We start from the raw sequence: 22,842 nt of genomic DNA, 5'->3' as shown, positions 1-22,842 counted from the left end.
CGAAGGCAGCCACTTAACCGACTGAGCCACCCAGGCATCCCTCAGAGTGATCATTTTTAACATTCTTCTTTAAGTCACGTTGCAGGAATCATTGGGGCCTGTGAGGTGCTTAATGACTTAAGTGCCCCAAATTATCAACTTCTGACTTGGTTTTCTGTAAAATCAAACATCTAAAATATTATCTGTATTTCCAGTATTACTGTTTTCCCCTATTTGCCTTATTTGTCGGTTTCCCCTTTCTTCCTGACGTCTCCTTGCATTGATGTTCCACTACCATCTATCTCTTACCGAATCGGCGGAGACCCCTTGATTAAACTCATGCATAGCTCTCCACTGCCTTCTTGTTTCCATTCTCCATCCCCTGATAATTCCAGGTGATGTTTACAATTCCATTTTTCAACCTTTATGACCCCAGGGCTGATTTCTTCTGTAGGATAATCCTGAAGTAACTTGTGCCCTGGATGTTGAATTTCCTGTGGTCAACCTGATGCATTGAGAATGCATTTTATGATTATTTCTTCCACTTTGCCTTTGACCCATTCCCTCTTAACTAGCTTGTATGCTGGTTCAGGGGGCACAGAGCTCCCCAAATGGCCATTGGAAGGAATGAGCTTTTACATGGGAGCTTAGGGACAGTGGCTAAAAATTAACCATGGATTTCTGAAATTTGCCCTTTCTCTACCTTTTTCTTCATTTTATTGATACTGTTGAATTCAGTCTGTGAGTCCCATGAAAAAGCAGTTTATCACACATTCAGCCATAACTCTTCTTCTTTTGCCAGAATTTGGTAATTTCTGCCAAAATGAATGTTCTAGAGAAGAGTCTTGGTTATGGGGAACAAAATATTGTGTAAATTAGCTGACCCAAGAAGGGGAATGTGGTGCACAGAAAGAGAGTTCTTTTGGAATCCAAGGAAGGGAAGGAAGCAAGCCCTGGATCCACCCAGACTCGCCCTGCTGATTGGAAAGCTGGTAGAAATCAAGGTTGCTTCCAGAAACCAAGAAAACCACTGTTCCTCTCCCACCCTGCCCCCCCCCCCCACTCCCCATGTGGTCATCTCTTCTTCCTTTCCTCTACCTCTCTCTGTGCTTCTATTTAGTCCTTTCTTTGGGAACTGGCTTCCTCTGCTTCCTTGCAACTTTGCCCTTCCTGGTCCCAAAAAAGGTCTTCCTCAACATTTAAGCCTACATAACTTTTTAAGCTCGTGTACTTAGCCACTAACTGACCAGTGGCTTAGCGTCCTAATTACAAAATCCCAGGATAAGAACCTTAATTGTCCTCTTTTTTTTTTTCTTTTTCTTTTCATTCAGTCCAAACAATTTATAGATGAGCAGGAGGTTAGTTGTGGTGGTTGGAGCTCTACTGATCCAGTTATTATCACTGATGATGATGAAAGCGGCTGTGGAAATGTGATTATGCAGACAGACTCTTTGGAAGGGTCTAAACTCTTGTAAACTACTGTAATTAATACAATTAGAATTGTAAACTAAGAAGGATGATTTTAATTTATCTCTAGCCTTCAAATATGGACCTGGCCCACTGCAGTAGATCAAGCAGGAAAAGAATTAGCAAATTCCTCCTAGAATAGTCTTATACCCAAGGTATCTACCACTCGTATGGTATACAGAGAATGGTGAGCAATATGGATCTTTGCATGTGTCATGCACGACTTTAAGTATGAAGATATCCAAATATTTTACCAGTTATTTTGACTATGTGAACTGCCAGCATATTTTGATTTATATCAAGATCATACTCCCATGTCATTACATATTAGTGCAAAACTAGATGGGGGAGCTTCTCTTGAAACACATTGTCATTTGTAACAACTGATTTTTTTTTTGAGAAAACTAAATCACACACGCAATACTCAAATATAATTGAGAATACCTTGGACTGTCCAGCCTAACCGAAGGAAAGATTTCCTACCAAAAACTCTCTGTCAGTCATCAGAATATTTCAAGGACAGCAACCATTATCATCAATTTACAGTGAAGTGACTTTGTGAGCCCCCAAATTAAAGTGCTTTCATCTTGTGAGGCGGTCTCTATGGGAGATGGCTGAGAGTAGATAGCCTTGAACCTGAATGGTTGGTGAACTGCATTGCCCTAGAGAAAGAAGTTGGTCCCAGTAAAACAAAGGGCCAAATGTTATTTGAATGAGCATTAAGAACATTTAGTTAATTGGGTTGAAGTACAAGTGTCTCTTATTAGAAAACTGATACTACTCCTAAGGTGTGATCTAAGAATCTCACTTGAAGTCGTCAAATAGGTGATTTATTTTGGTCTGATCACAAATCTGTGGGAGAAAGGCAGCTGCTGGAACCCTTCACTGGCCTCACTTGTGCGTGTGTTTGCCTGTGTGTGCTTTGTTTTTTGAGGGGAGGCGGTGAACATTGAATTAAGAGTCCCGAAGACCCAGGTTCCATTCTGGATTCTGCTGTGACCTTGGTTAATCGTTTAACTTCTGAGCCTTGGTGCTAGAAGCCCTATAGACACAGGGGAAAGTACTGTAGAGTTTTCAAAGTGCTATAAAATGCAAGGGTGAATTATTAGTTCTATTAACTATGTGGGTTAAATTGGCTCATGAAGGGGGTGCCTGGCTGGCTCAGTTGGTGGAGCATGTGACTCTTGATCTTGGGGTCACGAGTTCAAGCCCATGTTGGGTGTAGAGATTGTATAAATAAACAAACTAAAAAAAAAATTAAAAAAATTTTAAAATTGGCTCAAAATAAAAATAATGTTGGAATAACTTTGATCCCCTCCACCTCAAAAAGTAGACTAAGTCTTCATGGTACCCAAAGAATAAGCTCCTAGAAAGCAAGGTTTTGTAACATCTAATCACTGTACTAACTTCATGTCTATCTCTTTTTAATGCTGCCTCTTAGTATCCGCTCCATTCAACATTCAATTAGCATGCCTGCTATGAGGTAAAGTATATTTTTACAAAATGTAGTTGATCTTATGCTTTCTTATTCTTTATTTAGATGTTTAACTTGAACTGTTCTGAAGTAGGGACCTGGGGTTCTGCTCTAAGTAAGCTGCGCATCCACACTGTGTCAGTATTCAGCCGCTCTTCCTATGATGTTAAGATGGGTGCAAGAGATCCATTAAAGATTTGTGATTAAAAAAAAAGAATTATCTCTATTGCATTTTGTAAACCCATAACATTGTTTCATATCTTTAATCTGCTTCATTGAAAAAGTGAACACGACTCATCTAATAAAGCTGCTTTTCCCCAGGTTGTGTAAAAGGTGTCCCACCACACCTGTCTGCATTAGCTTTAGTTGCTCCACTTTTCTTCCGTTTCTACTTCCCTCATCCCGTTGTGACATTTGGAGCCAACTGTGATTTAATTCCACAGTCCACTTTCATCAGGAAACACGTGCAAGTGGTGTATGTTATTACCGCACTTAACCTCTCTAGAGAGGCAGAGAATTTTTAACAATATATGCTTGGCTTAACCTTCAGTATACATCAGAACTACCTGGAGAGCTTGTTAAACTCCCTGCTCACTGGGCCCCACCTCTGGTTTCTGATTTCTGTAGGCCTGAGGTGGGACCTGAGAACTTGCATTGCCAACAGCTTCCCAGGAGCTACTGATGCATCTGGGGCCCCACCCCTTGTGACTGGCTGCCCATCACCACTGTGGGAGGGAGGAAACCCCTTGTTCCCTTCTTCACCTTTTTCATCTAGGTAATAGGAAGGATATTTGAGGTCAGGTGAATAGTCTAGAAGTTTTGGAAACCCAGATGTGAACAACAAAGGTGCTGTGATCCTCCTTAATTAATATGGATGGATGTGAAGGCGTGGGAGAGGCTTCGCCTGGGCTCAGAGTGCTCTGTCGGCTGGGGCAGCTTTGTGATGCAGACAAAACCACCTTTCTTCGTGTCTCCCTTCCTTTTGGTGTCTCTTTCCTCAGCTCTAATGCTGCTCCGTGGGAACCAGGATCCCTGTTTATGGAACCTTACGTGGTCTGCTTGTCCTGTTTGGGATATGGGTTTGTGTAGGACTCTTGCCAGGCAACGTGGGAATTTAAACTTGACTTTTAGAGTATAGTACCTTCACCAAAATTAAAGTGGCATGACTAGATGGTTGAAGTGACAGAACTGATATTTTACCTGCCTTTGTTCTCTCTCCTCACACATGTACTTGACATTGTTATCCTGTATGTCTGAGACAGGCTGTTTGTGGAACTGAAAGCATTGTTGTAGAAATCTTAGACCAGAAATTGATCATCTTACTAATCAGATTTGTGTGTATGCCTGCACACATATGTACAGTTAAATATATCTGTCTCTTCATTGAGAATAATGGCGAAGAGGAATACAGTCAACTAATGATGTTTGCAAAACTGGTGAGTTTTTGTTAAGTGTTTGTAACATAACTCTTTTTCTTTCTCTCCATAGAAACTCCCCAACTTTCAAATCATTTGAAGAAAAGGTTGAAAACTTAAAGGCAAGTAGAGATGAATAGTGATGTCTTACTTAGTACCTTAAATTTTGTTGCTGTGGGTAAATTATTCTCATTACTCTTTCTTTCTAAAAGTATTTAAAGAGCTTTAATAACCTTATTCTCTACATTATTATGGGTGATATATTCTCTTTTAATCAATTTTTTGAGTGTATGTTGTAGCATGGCAGATGCTAAATGCTGAAAGGAAATGTATAATTTCAAAAGCAGTATAGTACTTGAGAACTTTGTGCGACTCAAATACTTTTATAACCAGATAAAATTTAATATAAAATTTATTGTCGAAAATTAACAAGAACGTTATAAAAGCACAAAAAATAACACACAGAAACATTGGTCCTACCACCTACAGTCAGTGATATGTATGTAGTAGGACTACACCTTTGTGCTTTAAGAAAGAACCAAATACAACATACACATTTTCCTATGCCATTAAATATTCTTCTTCAAAATTATATTTAATGGTTGCTTGCATGTACCCTATGACAGATATTGTTTGTTCAGTCCTTTAAGATGTTTGTTTAAACATTTAAGATGATGCCATGGTGATCATTATTGATGATTCATGGTTTTATTTTTTGATGGCTTTGATTTCAGTGAAGGTGGGCATTTTTCCATGACTAGCTTTATTAATTTGTACACTGTATTATTTTCAAGATTATACTCAAAATTATAAAATCATCAACTCTTAGGATCACAAGTGACCAGAAAGTTTGTCTAGTTCCCATCCACTGCCCAGCCTTCTCTACAGTTTGTGCAAAGCCAGTATTTTTCTTCTTCAACTAAATCTGATAAGTACTATAGATGTTTTTAAGGATTAAAGCATTATTTTAAAAGCTTTATATAAATCTGCTTAAAAACAAATATTCAGATTTAGTCTTTCAGAACTGTAACTGAGTCACTTATTTCTAAATGCATCTTTCTTAAATTGCAGAAGCAGGGGATGCTTATGGAAAGAAAGAAAACCAAACACTGTCCCATGACCTGGAGCTTTTTTCTTGCACAAACACGAATACACACCTTTTGTCTTAATACCTAAATGTATAAACATTTTTTCAGAAAGGAATCATACTGCACGCACAGTCCTATAACTTGTTCATTCAGACCCACTAGCATACGTGCTCAATGATCCCACAGACATGGGGACCCGTTCTTTTTACTCACTGATGCTTCTCAAGGGCCTAGAATAGTCCTTGGCACATTGAAGCTACTTAATACATATTTGATGAGCAAAAAATATATCTTAGTCATTCTTTTAGGTCAGTATGAGACCTGCTTTATTCTTTTTAATGCCTGGTCATGTATTTGAAAACAAACGGTACATTGTAGAAGTCAAGGCTTATTATAATTCAGTTCTCACTGTTTGAGGTCTGTCATAATCCTCTCCTTGAAGTCTGCCTTAAGCATTAGTTTTTGAAATGACTGGTTGGAAAACCAGACAGCTGTATTCTTTTGACACTGAAGATGAGAAACATCCTGGTCATTTACTATATATTCTCCCTCTGAGTATAGAGTCTATAAATTGTGGTGAAACTTGGCTTGTGAAACATGATTAGGTGCCAATCAGATAAAAACTTGTAATTTTTTTTTTAAGATTTTATTTATTTACTTGACAGAGTGAGAGACAGCAAGAGAGGGAACACAAGCAGGGGGAGTGGGAGAGGGAGAAGCAGGCCCGCCGAGCAGGGAGCCCGATGCTGGGCTCGGTCCCAGGGCCCTGGGGTCATGACCTGAGCTGAAGGCAGATGCTTAACGACTGAGCCACCCAGGTGCCCCAAAACTTGTAATTTTTAAAAGTAAAGTTTATGGAACAGATATCCTCCCAAAGGGCTGTAAAATATAGTTGTGCACTTGGGATATACTTTTGCTAAATTACATTCATATTCAATTAAACATCAGGTCTACGTGTACTTTCAGGTTTAGATTTTGGATTGATTCATTGATCTGGTTATTGAGCATTTGCCATGTGCCAGGGGTAGGCCCTGGAGATACCACAGTGAGCAAGAGACAGAGACCCTTTATGCAAGATGTGTAGACAGTTTAATGGCCAATGAAAATAAAGTGAGGTAAGGTGCCATGACTGGGAAACTCTGGGATGCAGTGGGGAGCAGTACCAGGAATGTATGACCTAGCCTAGGATGGAAGGTAGGAGAGGGCTTCTCACAGGACACAGTAATATAAATGGAGGCCTTTAGGTTGAGGGAAATGTTTGGAGCTTTGGAGCTCTTTTGAGGAATACCAGGAACTTCGCTGTGCTATAGGGTAGTGAGCAGGAGATGAAGCTAGGGCAATGGGTAGGCCACACTAAAGAATTTGGACTTAGGGCAATGGGAAGCCTTTAAAGGATTTTAAACAATGTGGGTGGTTTATCCTGTGCATTTTAGAAAGATCACTGGTGCCCTGCAGATCTGAGGGGAGGAAGATTAGAGTCAGGAAGACTAGTTAGGAGGAAGGAGTTGTAATCCAGGCCAAAGATGGTGGTGGAATGAATTAAAGTAGTGCTGATGTGATGGGTTGAGAGAGATTTAGAATTTAGAAACGACAGCCCAAAAGTCAGTGATTGATTGAATGTGGCACAAGATGGGGAAGGATCAAGGATGACTCCCAGGTATCTGACTGGGCCAACTAGGTAGGTGCTACAGCCATTTAAAGTCTTAAAGAAGGGGTGCCTGGGTGGCTCAGTCGTTAAGCATCTGCCTTCGGCTCAGGTCATGATCCCAGGGTCGTGGGATCGAGCCCCACATCAGGCTCCCTGCTCGGTGGGAAGCCTGCTTCTCCCTCTCCCACTCCCCCTGCTTGTGTTAATGCTCTCGCTATTTTTTTCTGTCAAATAAATAAATAAAATCTTAAAAAAAAATAAAGTCTTAAGAATAGAGAAGGGACCAGTTGTGGGAAGAGTTCAATGTTAGACATGTTGAATTGCAAGACTTAATATTTTCCTCTAATTAAGACATGTGTTTTAATAAATTTAATAAATATACAGTAGACACAAGTCATGCAGATTTTCCAAATAATTCAAAGATTCGGATGGGAAACCAAAAGCGAGTGAGAAAAAATTTCAACTAAATTCCAACTGATAATGTGTCTGTGGCTAGTCAGTTAAGACTGAACTACGAGCAGGGTCAAGTTAAACCTACTGTGAGTTGCATTGTGGGTTACTGACTGGTTTCCTAATGTTAGCTCTCCTGTTGGTCAGTTAGGAGATGTAACAGAGAGAGCATAGGTATATTAAGGATTAAGTGACATAATAAGGGTTTTGAAAAGCATAAAGTATGATACAAATATAAGGCAGACCTATTCATGCAGACACATGTTTATTGACAGAATTTCAGGCCAGATTTGGAGTAGTGCTTCACAAACTATACCTTGTCTAGGAAGCCCCGGGAGACCTCGGTAGATGGGCGTGGGGAAGTTGGTCTGATCCTACATGTCTAACAAACCTCCCAGGTGACGCTGAGTCCGTCTGGGGGTCCTTGCACCACACTTTAAGTAGCAGCGGGTTAAGAAATTTACACTGTAACTGGGAAAAACAGGTATCTTTCCTTTGTCGTATTCAATATTTCTTGAATGAGTGTAGCAGTGAACAATCTGATGGAATACAAAGTGTTATCCAAATATAAAGAGACTTCCAATAGATATTTTAGAATAATAGGTCTTAAGAAGTTTTTCGGATGGATTTTTCTGGGAAGAACTATGAGCAGATGGGAAAAAAGAGGAGGGGTAGAATCTACCAATCTGCATATTTCCGCAGAGGAGCCCACACGGTTTTCTATTAAACTGCACCAAACACTGCAACAGTACTGAATTCTGTACATGTATGATTGTCACTGGGCTATTAGGTTCTGGATCGATTTGTTCTTCAAAGTAAAATTTGAGTGACTATTTTGCAGAGTCAGCTGAGTTTATGTTTCATGATGTCTCGTCCTTTTTGAACTTTTTTTAAAGTCTAAAGTAGGGGGAACCAAGCCGGCTGGCGGGGATTTTGGAGAAGTCTTGAATTCAGCTGCAAATGCCAGTGCCCCGGAGCCTCTTCCAGAACAGACGCAGGGGAGCCCATGAGGTTCTTACCTTTGTTCTGCTACCCACTGCCAGATGCTGCAAGCAAGATCCAAGCACATCTTGTCAACAGTTGTTGCCGTGAATTTCCACCAGATGTGCTTTTACTTAGCTTTACATATTCATTTGACCAAATAGTTTGTGGGTTGAACAAAATAAAAGTATGTTCACTTCTGTTCCTCGGAAACACCCTTTAATGTGCATTTAAGGGCCCTGATATAGGAAACACCATTATAAAAACACAGGTAATCCCTGGGGTTCCTCATTAGAATGATCTCAGGAGCTTCAGGTTATCATAATTGCTTTCCTCCTTTACAAAATTGCTCTGGATCTGGGATGCCACTTTGATCTTTTGTCTTCAATATGATTTTGTTTCCTTCTTGAACCTCTGTGTATTCGATTACTAACTAAAATTTTCTTTAAAATTTCCTGAATCCTGGTTATTAAAAGTTTTGGCATAATTTTCTTTACCTCTGAGGGAAGAACGACCAGCTACAAAAAATATTTTTGAATAAGCATTGTTCTGATAGAAGGTATATCTTTTGTGTCTGAAGACAGCAGACTAAATAAATCAGCTCTACATCCAATTTGTTACAGTTTGGTAAGTGACAACGTGTGTGGTGGTTCAAAGTCCTAGGTAACTTGAGAGTGGAACCCTCACATCCTCGTCACCATTTGTGACAGTAACCATTTCAGTATATTTATTATGCCACTTCTCTCAACTTACTTTTCATAAGACTGAATTTCTAGTTTCAGAGTAAGTTGCAAAATAACATTTTGAATCAGGCATATTGTAATTACCAGCAGGTTGAAATATGAACACTCTCATCACCTGTTCCATTCAAAAGCCTGAATGTTTTTTAGATCTCAGTAGCTGTAAAAATGCTAAAATCAATCACGTTAGGGGAGACGTTGCTGTCTTCATTTAATTCATTTCGCACTATTTTAAAAGAAGCACACGAAGTATGGCTAATGTAACTTGAAAAGATTTTATATTAAGGGATTGGTGGTAGGTAACTCCTGAGGATTTAATGCATTAATGAAAATCAACTCATTGTTTTCTACTTATTTGTTTTCAATGTGTTAGAAATTATAAAATGATACTGTATACGTTGCCCCCCTACTTTGAAAAAATGGCAGGGCTGAATGAACCAAAGCCTCTAGAAGTATCTGCATGGAGGCCAAGGTACTCTCTTCTAATAGCTACTTATTCATCACTGTTACCTTTTCATTATTCTGTGTATAGTTATGGCCTATAATGTTGTATTTGTTATTTATCAAGTTGTGATTGTTTTAGCATTGTTTATGCCAAATGTTAATTGCCAAGCTTGGAGTGACCTGAGGCATTTTTTTTTTTTTTTAAAGCATGACTAGATTTAACTTCAGGATAAATTATCTTATGAAAACCAAATTTGAAAAGCCACAAGTGTTGATTGTTATGAGTAACATGCTGCCATTCTTGATTTGCTGGAGCTTTTGTTATAGCACTTTAGATGCAACTGAAAATATGCTCTATTAAATGTGAAAAGCCTAATAAATTCTGTCTATCAGTAGTATAGGTCTCAATATTTATTGTGAGACCAATGGTCTGGAAACAGTTATTTAATTGTATTAAATAATCAACTGGTGTCTATGCAAAAAACTTTTTTTTTTTTACTATCTGCTTTAAATCACTGCTTAATGGTGTCAGACTAACGTATAAATTATTTCCTTGAAGAGGCTTTAAGGCAGTTGCCCCAGTTGTTGAAGAGCTGTCCTGGAGGACTGGATCTGTAAAAATTTGTCTTTTTATAGAAATACTGTGGTTACTCATCATAACTGTTAAATTATTTTTTCCAACTAGTCTTTCATTTTTTTTTTTTAATCATCTTTTCATCACATTGTTTCTTGGGTGTCCTGCCCTGTTCCTGTCTTTCAACCGTAGCTGAGTGAAATATATTCAGATCTCTACTTTAAAATGAGAAATGATAGAATAAGGAGTGGAAAATGGGATGGGAGTATGTGGGTATTGGTGATGGTCGTGAAAGAAGTTGGGAGAATTGCTTTTCCAGATATCTACCTATACTTAATTTTAAATGATTTAATCTTTTGCAAAGTACTCTGCATCTTAAAAGTAGTAGTAAAAAATAGTGAGAGGTTGAATTTAGAAAAACAAACACATGGACTTAGAAATATTCAAAATAGTCTTTGTGGAAGATTCAATATGAATTCACAGATATTTAAGAAATTTGGAACATAGTAATTATTAAAAATACCAGAGAGTTCCTGGTCACTCTGTTGAATTTTGTGTTTGACACTGTAAGAAAACAGTAACTTGAGAGTGAAATCTCAGATGTTTAAGTGAACAAGAAGTGTGACAGAAGGAAATAATCCCTGAAATTAATCCCTTTTTACAAAGGATTGTCTTCAATTTATGGAGTTTGTGGAAAATAAAGCAAGAATTCTCATGCTTATGAGACCAAAGTAATCATTGGAAGAGAGAATTTACTGGATTATTCTTTTAGTAATTCAAAACTATGAAATAGAGAAGAAAAAAAACACCTTTAATTTGGAATCATGGTTTCTGGATCTGTTTATCATTAAGTGCGCACTGTATTTTTTTTTTTTTTGTATAGTATTTGAAAACAATAAAAATTATGTAATTTGGGTATGGGTTCTTTTGTATGTATTATGTGTCAAGGAAAGAGGTGAGTCCATTATTACAACTTCTCTCCAGACACTTCATATCCTAGATATGGAAAAACCCCCATAAGTAGCAATATGGAATTAGTGTATCAAAACTGAAAAAGTTAAATGTTGACTATAAGTGACTTTTTGCTTTATGTATTCTATATACATAAATATAGATTTATGTATGCTGCATACGGTCCTATGTCAACATTACATGTGTTTCTTTATAGCTCTTAAGACTCAGATGAAAAATCAGATTTTTTTGCCCAGAGCGAAGAAACATTTGGCGATTAATTTGGGACTGTCCCATTGTAATTGGATTAATTATAGAGACTGTTGGGTTAGAGTTAATATAAAGCAGTATCACTTTTAAGTAAACCTGCATACCTTATACAGATAATTTCCATATTATTCAGACTCTGAAATCAAAATGAACCAAAATCAGAATGAGCAGAAAGAACTCTTTGTTTATAAGCCTTCAGAGGGCAGGGCCTGCATGTACCTATCACCAGCCAGGATTTCATACTTATATAAATGCTACTTGGTGACTAAATTTCTTGCCAACTCTCATAAACAATTTTGATTACGGAATAAGTTTAGTTGGTAGTGTGATTCTTTTAATTTGGTGGTTTTCCTAGCATACAGTAAAAACCTAACACAATTTTGTTGTTGGAATATTTGTTAAGTGGGTATGATCTTTTGCTTTAACACTCTCCATTTCAACATGCTTTGGTCTTCTTGGTTTCTCGGATCAATTCTCTATTCTTATTTTCCAGTTGGACTATTTTCTGATATTCTCTTCTTCCAACTCCTTAAATGTTACTGCCTGTCCCTATTGATCTTCCACACATGATCTCCTTAATGATCTTAGTCCTTTCAGCCATAGAGATGAGTATCTTTAGAGTAATACTATTATCTCCTCAGTGTATCCCTAGTCCTATTCTTTTTTCTAGGTTTTCATGTAAGCTTTAAAATAGGAATTTCTAATCACTTCCTGGTCACCTCCACACAGACATTAATAGCCACTATTTATTAAGCTTTCAGTAAGTGTTGGGCATTTTGACTCATTTCTCTTAAGTCTTTGCTCAAGGTTGTGGCAGTGTAACCATTTCATGAGATTAACAGCCACCAGAGGTGGAGCCAGGACTTGAACTATATTTTGTTCACTTTCCTTGCCATCCACCATTACTAATATTTTTACAAAGTGTACTAACAATTTGCAAGCTACAGGGGAAAAAGGATTGTATTTTTAATAAAACAAGAAGGAAGGTGTAGTGCAAGTAGAGCAGGATCAGAATCCCTAAGGTGCCATCAAGAGCTGATGGTTACAGTTGGTGTTCGTACAGACTAGGACAAAGTGTAGATATCTCCTTGTTGATTTGCCCAGTCCTTTACAGTTCCTCTCATTTCATACTTCTAATGTTCTACCCAAGGGAAAGAACTAAGCAAACTTGAAATCAGTTGATACAAACTTTTATACATTAAAAACCTCAGGATTTGTCCCAAAATGTCCACTGTCATAATCCTCAAGGAATTTATCATTTGGCTAAGGTACAACATGAATATATCTATTTAATTTTAGAGCTGGGACTTTAGTAATCCCATTTGTTCTGTGGCTTTGATTTAGTTAAATTTACAAAGCACTTAAAATTTAGCAGGGGGGCTAATGGCTTGGCTTTACACGTGAGGAAGCCAAATCAACATTAAATTGGTTTGCATGAGATCAGGATTACAGTCAACTAGAACTAAGGGGTTCATGAAGTCACTGGCTAATGCTCTTTACAAATTTACCACTTTTTCCTGAGGGGAAGTATAAGTAGCCATAGCCACAGATAACAAGGCAAAAATGTCTCAGGTAAGATATCATTAATGGTTAAATGAAATAAACAGCTTAAGTGCCAAGAAAGAACACCCTGGAGTAGAATCTATCTTAAGCCCCCTACTGAATTTGTAACGATTACCCCACAGTTGGCTACTAGTAATAAATTGTATGTGATTCATTCAATTATGCACCATTCCAAGGTTAATGCACTTCTAGTTTTCTGTGTACTAACCATGCAATTGATGAGAACATCAGAAAGACTTAAAATCTGTAGTTAGATACTATTAGGGCTGTGGTCATACATAAAAATTCCTTCCATCAAAGTACTTGCAAATGAACTGTAAAGGGGCTTGCTGGGGAATTAATATAAAACTGATAGAAGATCAATGGACAGCTTAGTTTGTGAACATTTTTAAAGTATGATGTTAGGCTTGGTTTTGAAAGGGTGGGCGAATTCTGGGAATTAACGTTGATGAGGAAAAGGGAGAAAATAATGAGTGAGGGTGGGGGTCTCTGGTGGTGTCTGTTTAGGCACATTCCGAAATGTAATTACTTAGAAGGAACTGTAGCTATCTACAGGTGACAAAAACGTCTCAGAAAGATTAACTTTTGAACATCAGTGGACCGACCTCAGAAGAGGCGAAAAAACACAAACTTGGATCCAGGATTTCACACACATTCATTGAACTCCACTGTGTGTCCGGTGTCAGGGATCCAACAGCAAGGAGTTTACAAATTCGGGAGAGCAGACGCAAAACAACATTGAACGTAAACTATATAGCAATATTGAGAATGCTAAATGGTACAAAGGAAACCCGGGGAGTCCGATAGTGTGGGGTTCCAATTCTAAATAAGGTACTCACGGAGAGCCTCATATCTGAGCAGAGACCCGAAAAACAAATCTTCGGGCCATCTGGGGTAAAACCCAGGCGGCGGGGCTAGCAAGTGTCGCATTACTAATATTTGCGGCAGGACAAGGGCCAAGCGATGCTCTGAGGAACGAAATTCCTGCAAGTCAAAAACACTTTCCACGAAAAACCTAGCAGATCGCTGCCTGTAGGTGACCCCTAGGCACCAACGATTTAATTCACCGATTTCAGTTTAACCATCCCTCCCTACCCCGTCCCCTGCACCGACTACATCGCACTCCGGGATCGCCAGCGCTCGGCAAGTGGGTGGACCATTCGTTGCTCCGCCCCGTGGCCTGCGCGCTTGCGGAGAGGTCCAAGGTCAGAGGTTGCGGAGCCGTCATGGCGGCGCTGTGCCGGACCCGTGCCGTAACTGTGGAGAGCCATCTCCTGCGAGTGTTTCTCTTCTCTCGGCCCTGTCGAGGCTCAGGCACTGAGAGTAGCTCCGGGAGTGAGAGTTCCGATTCCACAGAGCCTAAAATGCGCCAAGGCGGCTTCGCGAGCGCTTTGGAGCGGCATTCGAAGCTGTCCCGGAAGGCGGAGCTCGGGCTGAAGGCAGTGAGTGGCGGGAGCTCGCCAGAGACGCGATAGACGGGGCTGGGGTTTGAGGGGAGCCCCGGCGTGGTGGGTGGAGGTGGGGCGGAGCCTGGCCTGCGGGTGGGGCTAGGATCAGGGGTGTGTCTTGGCCTTGCAGCGGGCTAGTCCGCAGAGAGCTAGTGGTTGGTGTTTTTCTCCTTGTTGTACTTCTGTGCGGCATTTACGTGCTGGACTTGCTTTGTCCACACTCCTTTGCGCACGTCTTCCTGGGTGAGTGCTGGACGGGAAACCAGCAGGGAGCGCTGCCAGTGAGGCGGTCTAGGGCGACCCCTGGGTCTCAGAGAGGAATTGGACTTCCACCGGGAAAGGCTGGGCTCTCTGCCGTCTACTTCTTCATACACAGAAGTTCCAACGTGGAGCTTGGTGTCTGGCGTGCAGCGCTTTTTATAAATATTTGTTAATAACAGTGAATAGGTGAAAGAGAATTACTGTCTCTATGCACTTGAGCAAGCGTTTAACCTGTCAGTGCTTTGCTTTCCTTTTCTGGAAATGACAGAGTTTCCACATGTCTCAGGCAATACTTTGTAAAATAGGATAAAATTACTAGATAAGTGAAACGGAAGAGATAGACATAAATACGAGTCACATTTTTTTATTAGATTCAGCAGACATGAAATTGGATGTCTGGCAATGTTAAGTTATATAAAAATAAACGCTCTCAATTTCTGTACTTACTTCTTTGGAGACCAGCCCCCAACAGTTCACAGACTGGTAGTGTCCTGGATTATAGAAAACTACCTGGAATTTAATAAGTAATTGTTAATAGTTGTTATTGACAAAATTTTTCTAAAATCCAAGGATTAGAAGAAGCCTGCTGTATTAGGTTTCTGTTTGTTCCCATGATGAGTTACCACAAATTTACTGGTTTAAGACAACACAGATTTATTATATTTAGTGCCGTAGGTGAGAAGTCTGATTGATGTCTCACTGGGCTAAAATCAGGATGTTGGAACGGTTTTGTTCCTCTCTGTATGTTCTGGGTAGGATCTGTTTCTTTGCCTTTCCAGCTTGTAGAGGATGCCTGCATTCCTTGACTTACTGCCCCCCTTCTATCATTTTCAAAGCCCACAACAGTAGATTGAGTCCTTTTCACATCATATCACTCTAACCTCTCTTCAGTTGTAAGCCTCTTTTGATTACTTTGGACTCACCTAGATAATGCAGGGTAATCTCCCTGTTTGAAGGTTAACTGATTAGCAACCTTAATTCCATCTGCAATTTAATTTTCCTTTGCTATGGAAGGTAACATAATAACAAATTCCAGGGATTAGGATGTGGACATATTTGGGGGGGGCATTTTTGTCTACCTTACCTGGAGAAGTCATAAAGTCCTAAAAGGATGCTGGTGACTGACCTGAAACTGACTAATCCATCCTTGGTGGATGGCTTTGAGGATTAAGTGCGGTAAAGTAGGAAAAGTATAAATATAATTCACATTTCCCTTCCCCCAAATATTTTTATAGGTAAGGGATTTCCTTATTTCTCATCTTCCAACATGTCTCACTTATACTCCTTCCTGCATGCCTTATCACCACATTCCAAACACATTCAGAAACTACCAGAAAATAATTCTCATCTGCTGAGTTAATTGTGGCAAGTGTGAAATTATAACATCATAGGTAGAGTGTTTGAAATGCCATATGGTGATCATACTTGGGGGTTTCACGTGGTAAGCAATGTTTGTTTACTGAAGGAAACAACCAAGGTATTTGAGCCTGATCAGGATTCCATTGCCTTCCTTTCTCTTTGGCTTTTCCAAGAGGAGGCTGGAGTGTTTCTTGGAAGTCCCAGCACATCTATTAAAATTGTTCAGTCCAGCTCACGCTGAATAGAGTCTCTCTGAGCAGTTGTTCTCTGCCTAACACAGTTTAGAAAACATTATTCTACTAGATGGAGGTTAAATGTGTTTGATTATGGGGTGCCTAGGTGGTTCAGTCTGCTGACTCTTGATCTCAGCTCAGGTCATGATCTCATTGTGAGTTTGAGCCCCAAGCTGGGCTCCTCGATGGGCGTGGAGCCTATTTTTAAAAAAATGTGGTTGTGACATGTGGTTCACATATTCAAAATTTTTCAATATTTCGGCTTAGTGGAAAGAAGGAAAATTCCCTGGAGAGGAGAGTATCAGGAGGCTGGGTTATAGTCTCCCTTCTGAGAGCTCTTAGCTTCGGAACATTTCCAGGTATGTGGATCCCTTTACTCATTGATGCCACTGACTCCCTGATCTAGGTCATTATACACAGTGGACAGAGTTATCTTCCTAAAGTTGGGCTCTGTAATCAGACTTAATGAGATGCTCTTTTTGCTTTGCTTGAGAATCTTGTAAGCCCTCCTTCACACTGCCTACAAGATTAAATACACATCTCTCCATCATCAGCCTGCCGCCATTCAGGACCCAGTCCAGTGCAGAGATGATAGAGTTTAGGTTTCGTTTCAGAAGGCCAGGATTCAGAGACTGGTGCAGCGATCTTACTAGTTAACTTTGGGCAAGTTACTTAGCCTATCTTAGTTTGCTTTCTTATCTCAAAGTGGGCATAATACTCTAACTGGGGTTATGGTGGAGTTTACATGAAATAATATATTTGAAATGCTCTCAGTCCGGTGACTGCTGCAGAGTAAGCTTTAACTTAGTACATTTTAGCTTTGTGTGGCCTCAGCCATTTCTCCTCCAACCTCCTGCCTTCTGAGAATAGTTTCACAGAGAGAGATGCTTCCAGGATTGCATAGTTCTTTGAATGAAATCCACTGCTTTCCTAAATAATTAATAATAATTAAACTTTAATTTAAAAAAACATGCACATGCCATTCTGTTTAATCCTAATTTAAGGTCATTTGTGATCATTAGTATGTTAGCTTGTGGTTTCAGAGTAACGTGTGCATACTTCAGAATAAAGCTTTTCCTGGCTTTTTTCCCCGCTAGAATATAAATTTCAGAGGATAGAGACCTTGTTTGTCTTGTTCTGTTATATCCCCAGCACCTAGCACAGTGCTTGATGTAATAAATGGGCACTAATAAATGTTTGCCAAATGGGTGAATGAATGAATAGTACACATAGTGCGTATTTGAACTTCATTATCCTGGGCTTTGTTTGTTTTCCTTCTAAATTTTTATTTAAATTCTAGTTAGCATGTTGCTTTCAGGAGTAGAATTTAGTGATTCATCACTTATATCATAACAAGTGCCCTCTTTAATACCCATCACCCATTTAACCCATTCCCCACTCACCTCCCTCTATCAACCCTCGGTTCTCTATTGTCAAGAGTCTGTTAGGATTTGCCTTCCCCTCTCTTTTTCTTCCCTTCCCACATGTTCATCTGTTTGTTGCCTAAATTCCACATATGAGTGAAATCATATGGTATTTGTTTTTCTCTGACTGACTTCGCTTAGCGTAATACACTCTAGCTCCATTCATGTCCTTGCAAATGGCAAGATTTCATTGTTTTTGAATGCTGAGTAATATTCCATTGTATACATATACCACATCTTCTTTATCCATTCACCAGTCTGTGGATTTGGGCTCTTTCAGTGGCTTGGTTATAATTGATAATGCTGCTACAAACATGTACCCCTTCCAGTCTGTATTTTTGTATCCTTTGGGTAGACCTAGTAGTGCAATTGCTAGATCATAGGGTAGTTCTATTTTTAAGTTTTTGAGGAACCTCCATTCTGTTTTCCAGAGTGGCTGCACCAGTTTGCATCCCCACTAACAGTGTAAGAGGGTTCCTTTTTCTCCACATCCTCACCAACATTTGTTGTTTCCTGTGTTATTAATTTTGCCTGTGTTGTCTTTGAGTTGAGATCTGTGTGTTACTGCTCAAAAACAGTTGTATAGCTAAGAATAGTACAGGTTCAGGCATATCAGTTAGGTGTGCTTATCCAGAATAATAATTGAGCAAAAACAATTTTAAGGGTAATGAAACTGAAAATACCACATTAGTTTTAATTTTAGTGCTATTGGAAGTTTTTAGTGCTTTTCTGACATATTTATGATGAAGAATATGAGCAGTTGTGAGGTGTTAAAAGAGATTCAACTTTGTGAAGAAACCTCCACTTTTTGAAGTTTCTGGATCTAATTAATTGGAGAGTATCCTTAGTTTGCAAGATGAATCAAGTTCACTGTTGTATGGTCAAAATTTTTGAAAAAGTATAAAAAAAAATTTGCTTACTTTAAAAAGGAAATTCAAATAGCATTGAAGATTATAATGGGAAATGTAAAAGCCCCCCTTTCCTTTTCCTCGCTTTCCAGGCTGGAGAATGTGTATGTTTGATTTGGTTTTGGTTTTGGTTTTTTGTTTTGTTTTGTTTGGAGTTGTTACACAAAAGAAACTTTATTTGCCTCAAATAAGGAGATCATAGGGAATAACTTGAGAGTGTATTTTTTGTTGGTGGTAGTGGTGATGGTTATTTTTTGTTTTTTGAGAGAGAAAGAGAGAGAAAACAGGGGAGGGGTAAAGGGAGAGGGAGAGAGAATTTAAGCAGGCTTTGCCCATTGTGGAGCCCAACATGGGGCAAGATCTCATGACCCAGAGATTATGACCTGAGCCAAAATCAAGAGTTGGACACTTAACTGACTGAGCCACCCAGGTGCCCCTAAAGATTTGATTTATTTTGATATGATTTTTAAAGATTTTATTTATTTATTTGAGACAGAGAGAGAATGAGCAGAGGGAGGGACAGAGGAAGAGGGAGAAGCAGACTCCCTGCTGAGCAAGGAGCCCAATGCGGGACTCGATCCCAGGACCCTGAGATCATGACCTGAGCCAAAGTCAGACACTTAACCGAATGAACCACCCAGGCACCCTGAAAGATTTTATTTTTAAGTAATCTCTACACCCAAACACAAATTGGTTGGTACTGTTTTGAATTATATTATTACTGTTCAAGTGTGTAAGCTCTGGATTCAGATAGTCTCAGTTTGAATCCTGGTTCTGTCATTTACTAGCTGTGTTTTCTTGGGAAATTACTTAATATCTGTATATCTTTGTTTCCTTTTTTGTAAAAATTCTTTGTCATGAAGTTATTATGAGATTAAATGAATTTATTATTTAAACACTTAGCACAAGTCCCTGATGCTTAATAAGCACTCAGTATAGTTTAGTTGCTGCTGCTGAAAATTGGTGTTTTCAGGTAAGTATAACTTTGAATATTTTTCCTCATTGCCTATGTATAATGCGTGTATACCTCATTGAAAAAAAATTGCTTGGTATTCCATGGTATGGGTGTAGCATAATTTATTTAACCAGGCCTTCATTAATGAACTTTAGGTTGTTTTCTGTTTTGTTCTTTTTTTTTTTTTTTAAATACAGACAGTGCTACAGTGATCATTTACATATTTTTTGCATACTTATGGGATATATGCTGGGTCAAAGTGTACAGTTTGAGTTTTGATAGAGAAAACCTGTTTGTACCACACTCCCACTTGGAGTGCATGAGGTGTTTACTCACCTCTATCCATGTGGGATATTATTTTCCCCCCATGTGGGGTATTTCTTGATATTGAGCCCTCAAAACAAAATAGAGAAATTGGGAACTAGGGTTGTTATTCCGAAATTGGGACCTGGGGTTTTTATTCCTCACCGCTGATATCAACTTGTGCTTTTTATCAAAATAACTGCATGTTCACATTTTTTGACTTCATAATAAGTAAATGCTATCAATTTGAACCATAAAATAGACTTATCCTAACAAAATACTACAGTTATGTCATATATATTGGGGTTCTATGTAATTTTCATTTATATATGGTTTCTGCTCAAAAATTTTTCTGTGTGAAAATAAATATTTCGCTATTGCCCAAACAAATCCTTGTTTCTTTGTCTTTGCTTTTCCCCCTGGAATTAGCTTCTCTGCCTCCAAATTCCATTATAAAAATCACCTCTTCCATTGGTGTTTATCATCTCATCAACCAGACGAAACTCCTTTTGAAAGTCATGGAGCTTTGTTTTATATTCCCTTTATGGTACCCACACAACTCTTAAATTATACTGAAGTCATTTAAGAACTTGTTCTAGCCTGTTTTTTAGATTGTAGTTCCTGGAGATCAGGGGTCATTTTTTATTCACCCTTTACGTAAGTTAGGAGTTGAATATATATGTGTTGATTTATATTGGAATTAAACTTATACAGTTATAGTATCTTGGGCGGCTTATTATTAGATTTAACAATATGTATGTATGGTCAACAATATAGGTTGAAGTTTTACCCATTGATTTCATTCTTATCCTTAGAGTGCCAACTTTGTTATGTGTATGGGCACCTCAGAAGTAAGTGATACTCAGTAAGAGCTACGGAAGTTATCCTCAAAAGGAACCTTCCCCTGCAGACAGGAATTTTACCAAGGGCAGTTCATCATGAAATACTTATCCTAAGATTTCACTGAAGCTACTAGCCAAAGGGATCTCAAATTTAAATGACCTGAAATGCCATTGTTCGGTATGGGGGTTTGTAGGTGCCATACTCATCCCATGCTCACTTACCCATTTCGTTTTTCTTTGGTTTATTACCTTTAATACTGGTTTGTGCAGCTATCTCTTCAATTAGTTTTTTATTTGTTTGGTTTTTGAGGGTAGGGACCAATTCCTTTCATTTTAGTAGCCAACATAACATTCTTATGTATAGAGGACCAGGTAAATGTTTGCTAAGTATATTTTTTTAACTTAGATACTTTTTCCTCTTTTTTTTTTTTTAAAGAAGTACTTTAAAACCTCTGATGCTCTTATGTCTCTTAGACAATAGAGATTTGTAGAATCTGTTAAGCCAATCGGAAGCTCTGCAATAGCAGATGACCTATTTTATAGCCACAAGGTGGCAATAGTTGAGCAAATAATTGTTTTTCTGCTTTGTGACTAATACTGTTTCTTAACGGTAGAGGGTAGCATATGACTTGCATCTCATTGAAAATTGGTTTGTAAGAGTTTTCGAGACCACACAGTAGAACATTTTATTCTTTTAAGGTAAAGAATAACATTTTACTATTTTAGTTTATGTAGAATACTGATGTTTATAGTTTTATTTTAGCAATATATTACGTTTCATGCAGATTTTTAAAAATGTTATTTTTCGCTTTTTCATGAGTATTTCTTATTGATATTTTTTATTTCAAGATGCTGGATATAAATCAGATATTTTGTCCTTTCAAAATACTGGAAAAATCCAAAATATAACTTATTTAAAGGATTTGTCTTAATATCAAGGAAAAAATTCTTATTTTTAGTGTAAGTTTTAAGCCTAGTATATTCATATAGTAGCAATGTTCTGTATTTTATTTAAACTTATGTTTTCTCACTGTTTTATATTGACAACTTTAAGAATTATACCAATGTTTTAAAAATGAATTTTGTAAAGGAATGTTGAAAAATATTTATGGTTTTAGCTGTGGTGCCAGCTGGTTTTTACATTATGAAATTCTAGGTGAGTTATCCCTGAGTTAGTAAGAAAAATCTTTTGAAATGTTTAGTTCACAGTGGAGTCTAACATTTTCAAAGCATATTTAGAGAAAATTACCAGTTAATATAAAAACAATAGAAGAGTGAATTGAGGTAGGTATAAATCTCTAGGGAAAAGTCAACACCTGTAATATAATTAATACTATACATTTCCTAAAAGAAAAGATAAATATATTTTGAATATATCCTATATATAGTTTGTTTCATGGGTGGTCATATGATCTGATCATACCCTATGAGAGTCTTTTATGACTTCCCAAGTCAGCATTAACTTTGTATATCTTTATTAACTCTCACTTTTGCTCAGAAATCTCTATTCTTTTAAGGTGTTTGGGTTTTATTTTTCTTTTAAAGATTATATTAAAATTTGCTCTTTTAATTATATAATAATTTTTAAAAATGTTTTAAAGCATTTTTTTAAGACTTTTTTCTCCTTGGGCGCCTGGGTGGCTCAGTCCTTATTAAGCTTCTGCCTTTGGCTCAGGTCATGATCTCAGGGTCCTGGGATCGAGTCCCACATCGGGCTCCCTGCTCGGCAGGAAGCCTTCTTCTCCCTCTCCTACTCCCCCTGCTTGTGTTCCCTCTCTCGCTGTGTCTCTCTCTGTCAAACAAATAAAATCTTTAAAAAAAAAAAAAAAGACTTTTTTCCTCCCTTTTTTTTTTTTTTTTTTTAAAGTAGCTCCACAGCCAGTGTAGAGCCCAATGTGGGGCTTGAACTCAGGACCCTGAGATTGAGACCTGAGCTGGGATCGAGAGTCGGACACTTAACCGACTGGGCCACCCAGTGCCCCAAAGAGTTTTTTTATTTTAAGTAATTTCTACACCCAACATGGGGCTGGAACTCACACCCCCAAGATCAAGTGTCACATGCTCT

General features: G+C 38.4%; 2 protein-coding genes across 7 annotated transcripts in view; both read left to right on the top strand.

Moving 5' to 3' along the window:
- Positions 1 to 11,174, top strand: part of TPD52 (tumor protein D52) — a 102,060-nt gene extending 90,886 nt beyond the window's left edge. For 4 of the 5 annotated variants that reach the window (XM_027619559.2, XM_027619552.2, XM_027619536.2 and 1 more), the window contains 3 exons: positions 2,888 to 2,929; positions 4,409 to 4,457; positions 8,418 to 11,174. In XM_027619559.2, coding sequence (XP_027475360.1) covers positions 2,888 to 2,929; positions 4,409 to 4,457; positions 8,418 to 8,531 — 205 coding nt within the window. In that variant the 3' untranslated portion in view covers positions 8,532 to 11,174. The remainder of the gene's footprint in view (positions 1 to 2,887; positions 2,930 to 4,408; positions 4,458 to 8,417) is intronic. The other variant, XM_027619543.2, reaches the window with a different exon arrangement.
- Positions 11,175 to 14,142: 2,968 nt separating this feature from the next.
- The window catches only part of MRPS28 (mitochondrial ribosomal protein S28), a 110,583-nt gene continuing 101,883 nt past the window's right edge, over positions 14,143 to 22,842 (top strand). The window contains exon 1 of one of the 2 annotated variants that reach the window (XM_027576034.2): positions 14,143 to 14,486. In XM_027576034.2, the coding sequence (XP_027431835.1) occupies positions 14,271 to 14,486 (216 nt within the window). In that variant the 5' untranslated portion in view covers positions 14,143 to 14,270. The remainder of the gene's footprint in view (positions 14,487 to 22,842) is intronic. The other variant, XM_027576025.2, reaches the window with a different exon arrangement.

Source organism: Zalophus californianus, chromosome 4, assembly GCF_009762305.2.
Source record: "Zalophus californianus isolate mZalCal1 chromosome 4, mZalCal1.pri.v2, whole genome shotgun sequence".
NCBI lineage: Eukaryota > Metazoa > Chordata > Mammalia > Carnivora > Otariidae > Zalophus > Zalophus californianus.
This window is presented reverse-complemented; position numbering and strand designations above follow the sequence as displayed.